The 8,006-nt window shown below is 49.1% G+C and overlaps 1 protein-coding gene across 1 annotated transcript; it reads left to right on the top strand.

Annotated features, from left to right (window-relative positions):
• Positions 1 to 674: 674 nt before the first annotated feature.
• OLFML3 (olfactomedin like 3) lies at positions 675 to 2,937 on the top strand. Its single transcript, XM_049765849.1, has 3 exons — positions 675 to 788; positions 1,419 to 1,707; positions 2,104 to 2,937. Exons 1-3 carry the CDS (start codon positions 675 to 677, stop codon positions 2,922 to 2,924), a joined length of 1,224 nt encoding a protein of 407 aa, XP_049621806.1. The 3' UTR covers positions 2,925 to 2,937.
• Positions 2,938 to 8,006: the final 5,069 nt, after the last annotated feature.

Here is an 8,006-nt window from a genome sequence, read left to right as displayed (position 1 = left end):
ATCTTTTAATGATAAGATCCTCTGTAAAGGTAATCTCCATTTGCATTGAGGAAAAAATTGGTTCAGGCAGTGAAGATCTATTCTAGGCCTTGGTTCCCTGTTAACCCTGAGAGGACAGAGGCACAATTCTTAGCACAAGATGGCGCCAGTGAGCTATAGAACATGCAACAGAAAATCATTGTGGCCTTGTCCCCACCTCTTCCCTGTACTCCCCTCCCTGCTTTCTACATCCACTGGACTAGACAGAAAGCAATTCATGCTATGATAGTTGGGGAAAAGAATAGGTCAACGACTTATTTCTTAAGAAGGCAACCCAAAGAAGTCTAAAATCAAGAGTTTGCTCTGGAGCCTGTCTCCCCCAGTTAGCTCTTTTCTGGTGACTGCCCAGGCCTCTACCATAGGGGTTTCATCTCTTTCTCCTCTCTTGGGAAGCCGGGAGCCTAGGCAGGACATGGTTAAGGCTTTCTGGCTGCTCTGCAATAGGCCATCTGTGTTTGATCAGTCCTAGCGGAAAGGGGATAGGGGGTGTAAAGAGAGGGAAAGCATTCCAGGGTAGTGAGAGAGCCTCAGAGATCCAGGGGAGACCCCGCCCCCACCCCGCCTCCTACACTAACTTGGGCCCAAGTGCTGGAGCCACAGCTGCTCACTCAGACGCTGTCCCCATTCCCGCTGCCATGGGGCCTAGCATTCCTCTCCTCCTGTGGTTGCTTTTATCCTGGTCCTGCTCCCTTCAGGGACAGTACCCCGACTATATGGCATACTTGGAGCGCCAGCTGGCTACCTTGGAGGTGAGTGGACAGACTTCCTCTTACATGCCTGGAAGGATTCTCCATTCCTGAGAGTAGATAGAAAGAACAGAGGAGAAATGAGAGCTCAGGTTGGGCATAGATGCATCTGGGGCTGATAATTCTGTTGAAGCTAGAAGTTTCCAGAAACTGCAACTTTCTGTCTTTGCTATCTTTAAAAACGGTGTAGGGGACTTGAACCCAAGGCTCCTGCTTGCAAGGCACACATTTTACCCTTGCGCCATATTCCCAGTTCATACTGTCTGCCTTTGGAATACTTGGGTATCCATCCATCGCCATTAATTTCTAGGAGGCAAACTGTCTCATGGAGAAAGCAGAGATTCAACTCTTGCCCTCAAGCCTACCTGCAAGCTCACTCAGGGGCAGCTTGAAGAGAACATGCAGAGTATGCATTGGAGAACATGAAGGACTTGGGGGGTGAACCAGGCTCTTGACATTGCGTCTCTAGACATACGGTGTCCTATAGGAGGGGTGCAGGGAATGGGGAAGCCTGCCTGAGGTGGTGTCAGTCTATTTCCAACTCCCTGCTTGGGCCTCTCTTTGTGTGGGTTGGAAGCCTCAGCCCTCTGCCTGCCCCCCTCATCCTTCTGCCTGCCCCCCTCATCCCCACAGGAGCGGATGGCCCAGTGCCAAGACCAGACAAGTCGGCATGCGGCAGAGCTGCGGGACTTCAAAAACAAGATGTTGCCACTGCTGGATGTGGCTGAGAAGGAACGGGAGGCCCTCAGGATTGAGGCAGACTCCATCTCAGGGAGGGTAGACAGTTTGGAACGGGAGGTGGACTATCTAGAGAGCCAGAACCCCACACTCCCCTGTGTAGAGGTGGACGAGAAGGGAACCGGAGTAGGCCCAGGGAACAAAAGCAAGGGCCGAAGAAATGAGAAATATGACATGATGACAGGTAATAGGTTCTGAGAGCAAGCTCTGAACTTCGAACCAGTGTGATCTCTCCATCCTAATGCTTCCCCACCCACCTCATCTCACCCCTCCACTTACCCCTAAACCCCCTCTCTACCTCCACATCCCAGTCCACATTGGCTCTATTTTTCAGAATCTGATTTTGGGAACTTTCTGTGATGAGAGATTCATGAAGAAAATTTGGGGATGGGGGATCCAGGCATTTGTGGTACCTTTCCTCCTCCTCCTCCTCCTTCACCCCCTCTTTCCCTGTCAGTGCAGGTGTCCCAGGGCTAGAATTAGGGTTAGGGTTGGGTTGAAGGTTCCTGGGTTAGACATGGAACTCTTAACCTGATTTAGCTTGTCTTGTGCTTTCTTCCCTTCCTCCTTCACCCCCCAGACTGCGGCTACACTATCTCTCAGGTGAGATCCATGAAGATCCTAAAGCGGTTTGGCGGGCCCACTGGTCTGTGGACCAAGGATCCCTTGGGTCCTACCGAGAAGATCTTCGTGTTGGATGGGACCCACAACGACACAGTTTTCATATTCCCAAGACCTCGTGACTTCACCTTGGCCAGGACTGCTAGGAAGGCCATCCGGGTTCGAGTGCCCTTCCCCTGGAAGGGCACAGGCCAACTGGTGTATGGCGGCTTTCTCTATTATGCCAGGAGGCCCCCCGGAGGCCCTGGCGGGGGTGACAAGTTGGAAAACACTTTGCAGCTCATCAAGTTTCATCTGGCCAACCGCACGGTGGTGGACAGCTCCGTGTTCCCGGCCGAAGGCTTGATCCCCCCATATGGTCTCACTGCTGATACCTATATTGACCTGGCGGCCGATGAGGAGGGCCTTTGGGCTGTCTATGCCACCCAGGAGGACGACAGACACTTATGTTTGGCCAAGTTAGACCCACACACACTGGGCACGGAGCAGCAGTGGGACACGCCGTGTCCCCGAGAGAATGCAGAAGCTGCCTTTGTCATCTGTGGGACTCTCTATGTGGTCTACAACACACGGCCTGCCAGTCGGGCCCGCATCCAGTGTTCCTTTGATGCCAGTGGCACGCTAAGCCCCGAAAGGGCGGCCCTCCCTTATTTCCCCCGTCGGTACGGTGCCCATGCCAGCCTCCGCTATAATCCCCGTGAGCAGCAACTGTATGCCTGGGATGATGGCTATCAGATTCTTTATAAGCTGGAGATGAAGAAGAAAGAGGAAGAGATCTGAAGAGCAAGCCTTGTTTTTTGTCCTAATCTCTCTTGTCTTCCTTTCCTATCCCACGTCATTGCCCGCTCTTCCTTCTCTGAAGATGGGCCACTTGTAGTTCCAAGCCCCTTGTTTTTAGTCTCTGGAAGCCAAGTTTTCACAGCCCTGTCAACTCCTGGGGACTCCAGTTCTTGGGTCTTTCCATAAGAGCTGAAAGAGCAAAGCAAAATGTTTCTTCCTCTCTGGGCCTGGGTCAGCACATTTGGGGTCCCTGATGCTGAGACCCAAAGCTCTGTCCCCTGGCCGGGAGTGACTCCAGGGAACAGGACAGAACATATCTCGTCTTGTCATGAATCACAGGAGAGAGGACTCGGAGACTCTGAGCATTGCCCTCTCGCCCTTCTCCCTGCAGGGCCCTTGAGAGTGGGCTTTGTCCAGCTCATTTTGTACGGCAACATTTCTCATTAAACAGAAAATCCACGGCTTTTCCTTGTGTGTGTGGGGTAGCCCTCAGATCAGATTTCTCCCCCTGGCCCTCATTTTCCTCCTTTGCCCACCCCTTTCCGAGCTCCCATTAAGGACTTGGCTGGGAGAGGGAATTTCTCCGGTTACAGATTTTGCTGTGAGGCACTCCAGAGATCCCGCCAAAGCAGGAGGTTCAAGAGAAGCTCCAGAGAGGCCTCCCTCCTGGTTTTTGGCATACTGCCTCTAGCCTCCAGAGGCCTGGCCCAGGGGAAGCATTTCCAGTCCAGCTCAGCTCTTAGAGGTTTGCAACCAGAAAAAATGGAGTTTCGTCCTTTTTTTTTTTTTTTTTTTTTTTTTTTTTTTTTTTTTGCCTTGCATGGAGACCAGGGTCCTTGCAACCTTGTGTTTTCAGAATCTTCATTCTGGTATAGACAGTGGCCTTTTTCTAGCCACCCCCTGTGCTCCCCCTTCCCCTTTGGGTCAGGAGCTAGGTTGCACAATTGTTCTTGGTCTGAGCAGCTCCAGTTTCCCGATGCCACAGTGTCTGCGGTTTCATGGGAGAAGGAGCAATGACCAATTCCCCAGTGTTGTTTTGACCATTTTCCCAGCATGCCTTTTTTTTTCTCCACCCTCCCTCACCCTTCTCAGTCTCCCCAACTACCCACCCCAGTCCTGGAACTGACTGATTGATGTCTGTTCAGGGGTCCAGGCAATTTAACCCCTTCTGGACTGCTTTCCTAGCCTCTGGGTCTGAATTGCAGAAGGACCATCTAGGAGTTGGATTTTCACATACACTTCTCAGATTTTGGAGCTGGGACCAGGGACAAGGGCCCTTATTTGATGGCCACACTGGTAGCTTCTCTGGCAACATGGACTTCAGGCAGCTCCTGGAAGTTCTCATGAATTCTTTGCTCCATGGGTGGCAGGGGTGGGATGGTGGAGGGAAGGAATATGCTACACCCCACCTTCCCATCACCCTTCCCCTCAGCCCTCAGCTAGGCTAGGGTGGAACAGCCAGTCCCTGCCACCCTCCTTTTGTCTTCCTTTCTTCGCCCTTCAGCAGAGCTGCTCCTGACGTAGGTTGGTGGAGAAAGGGAAGAGAAAGGCGCCTCACAGAGGTGCTATTGTGGGGAGCCTGAGAGGTGGGGGTTGTACCCATTCAATTCTCTCCTAATGTGGGGCTGGCAACCGTAATCACTGCCTGTCAGCCCACGGTGGGGTCTGCCCACGGAACATCTGGCTCCAGCGCACGGATTCGGGGAGGGGGACCGTGGAGGGGGGAGATCTCCCCTGGAGAGAAAAGGGGTCTGGGCCTCAAAGGGATGTCAGTGTGGGCCCGTGATGGCATCTCCAGGAGTATACGTGGGCGAGCTCGTCTCCCTCCGACTGAGATATTGCATTGCGTGTCGCGTCTGATCCCAAGCCACTAGGGTTGGATCTGGGCTGTCTGCATTGGAGTCAAGAAGGGCTTTCTGGTGTCGGGGGAGAAAATTGCTTCAGGCTCAGGATATGTCACTGACACAGCCAGCCAGGAACAGGTATAAATACTCGGGATGTGATTCAATGGGAGAACACATGCCTTGCTTGCTTATGTGAGGTCCCTGCTTCCACCCATGCCCCACCAACAGTTTCTCCTTCGCCCTCTGTTGTTTGTGGCTCTATTTTAGCTAAGCCACTTTAACATTTTAGACATTCCGGAAAATTCTTCTGCATTCGGGTAGTTTACTCTTCCCAGACAATAAATTCTGCCCCAGCTCTTGGGCTCACAGGAGACCAAGACATAATGGACAAACCTGGGGCTGGAGCGGTGGTGCAAGTGGTAAGGCATTTACTTTGCATGCACTAACCTAGGATGGTCTGCAGTTCGATCCCCCAGCATCTCCCATATGGTCCCCCAAGCCAGGATCGATTTCTGAGTGCAGAGCCAGGAGTAACCCCTGAGTGTGGCCCCAAAACAAAAACCAAAAAACCTCACAAACCTGGTCTGTCTGTTTGCTTGTTTTTAGTTTGGGATCACATTCAGCTGTGCTAGGGACTTACTCCTGACTCTATGGTCAGGGATGACTGTTGGGAGGCTTTGAGGGACCATGTTAGTGAAAGAGGAAGCCTCAGTTTCCCCTTTGCCCCCTGTTGTTTGTGGCTCTATTTTAGCTAGCCACTTCTACATTTTAGACATTTCGGAAAATTCCTCTGAGTTTGGGTAGTTTACTCTTCTCAGACAATAAATTCTGCCCCAGCTTTTGGGCTCACAGGAGACCAAGACATAATGGACAAGACCTGCTGAGATGGTTGAATAAATAACCTAAAGGGCTCTAACTACATACAGATATTTATCTTATCTTAACAGCACAGATGGACCCTAAAAATAATCAGACATCTCTGGGAAACACATGGAAATCCTCTTATATTTGGTTTGATAAGTAACACAAAGAACCTTTTTTTCTATATTTATTTATTTATTTAGTTTGTTTTTGGGTCACAACTGGTGACACTCAGGAGTTACTCCTGGCTCTACACTCAGAAATCAGAAATCGCTCCTGGCAGGCTCGGGGACCATATGGGATGCCGGGAATCGAACCACCATCCGTCCTGCGTTGGCTACCTGCAAGGCAAACACCCTACCACTGTGCCATCTCTCTGTTCCCCTGTTTTCCTGTTTGTTTTTTTTTTTTTTAAAGCACATAAGTCCTTAGTCCTCTACTATGTTCCTTTCTTACAGGGGAGTTTCTTTTTCTTCTATATCTTCTCCAATGAACTTTATTTTGTAATTCTGAATCTGAGAATCTTTATTACTCAATTTTATTCTTGAAAATATTGAAGATCCTGGGAACCATCAATAAACACAGATCTGCTGTCTCCATTCCTACATCGTGTGGTGCCGGGGACCAAACCAGGATTGGCTATATGTGAGGGAAGCTCCCTAACCACTGTACTATCTGATTCCCAAACTTGGTCTTCCTCCTCTATCAGTGTCTTGTCTTGGTGGCATCATTTTTAGCCAGATTCCTACAGAAGAAAGGGAAAAGCAGCCTTAAAATTTGGTGTGTGGGTGGAGGTGTGGGAAGGGGAGTGGGGAAGTGGAGAGATAATACAGTGGGTAGGGCACCTGTTTTGCACCCAGCCAACCCAACTTCGATCCCCAGCACCCTGTAGGGCCCCCTGAGCACAGCCAGGAGAGATCTTTGAGCACTACCATGTGAGGTGTAAAACATATCTGGAAAAGTTCACTCAGAGTTTTCTGAAAGGATAGAAATCTATGGGGCCTTGTTACTAGATCGCTTTTCACTTTCTTCTTGGGGTTCCTGCATATCAGTAACTGCTGTTTTGGAAGGTATATGAAGTATATGAGTAGATATCATGAACTGTTCCCATTCATTAGACAAAACGACCTGAGGAGGGCCTCAGCAACCAAATCCTCCGATGCCACTTATCCCACCTGGAAATCCCGTCACAGGTTTGAGTTGAACCAACGATGGTGGGAAGCAAAAGCCACCTTGAGATGTGGGAGGTGTCCAAGGATTTAGAATACCAAGGATAAGTGACCTTCTACAATACCTGGCCCTGAAAAATAAGAAGCCAAGGATGGGGGTGTGGTGGAGCACCTAACCAGGAACAGGAGGACTTGCTTGCAGGAGGATTCAGCAAGGAACTGATCTCTATACCAGATGTCTAAGATCTATAGACAGTCTCTAGTACTTTGGTCATAAATAGTCTTTTACTCTGTTTCTTTCTTTAGTTCACATATAGAAGAGTTTTGTTTTTTTGTTTGGTATAATTGATATCCCCTATGCATGCAGAACTAAATACCCGAAATTCTGCAAAATTGTAAGTCAAGGGGTCAGAGAGATAGTGCAGCGGTAGGGCATTTGCTTTGCATGCAGCTGACCCAGGAGGGACCCGGTTTGATTCCCGGCATTCCATATGGTCCCCTAGCCTGCCAGGGGCAATTTCTTTCATATATATATATATATATACATATATATGTATATATATATATAAACACCTTGATTACATACATGATTGTGTTTGAGTTTCAGTCATGTAAAGAACACCACCCATCACCAGTGCAACATTCCCATCACCAATGTCCCAAATCTCCCTCCTCCCCACCCGACCCCTGCCTGTACTCTAGACAGGCTTTCCATTTCCCTCATACATTCTCATTATTAGGATAGTTCAAAATGTAGTTATTTCTCTAACTGAACTCATCACTCTGTGGTGAGCTTCCTGAGATGAGCTATAACTTCCAGCTCTTCTCTTTTGTGTCTGAAAATTATTATTGCAAGAATGTCTTTCATTTTTCTTAAAACCCATAGATGAGTGAGACCATTCTGTGTTTCTCTCTCTCTCTCTCTCTCTCTCTCTCTCTCTCTCTCTCTCTCTGACTTATTTCACTCAGCATAATAGATTCCGTGTACATCCATGTATAGGAACATTTCATGACTTCATCTCTCCTGACAGCTGCATAATATTCCATTGTGTATATGTACCACAGTTTCTTTAGCCATTCGTCTGTTGAAGGGCATCTTGGTTGTTTCCAGAGTCTTGCTATGGTAAATAGTGCTGCAATGAATATAGGTGTAAGGAAGGGGTTTTTGTATTGTATTTTTGTGTTCCTAGGGTATATTCTTAGGAGTG

The sequence above is a fragment of the Suncus etruscus genome, chromosome 19 (assembly GCF_024139225.1).
Source record: "Suncus etruscus isolate mSunEtr1 chromosome 19, mSunEtr1.pri.cur, whole genome shotgun sequence".
In the NCBI taxonomy this organism is placed as follows: domain Eukaryota; kingdom Metazoa; phylum Chordata; class Mammalia; order Eulipotyphla; family Soricidae; genus Suncus; species Suncus etruscus.
The sequence above is the reverse complement of the archived record's forward strand: the minus strand, read 5'-3'. Positions and strand labels throughout refer to the sequence as shown.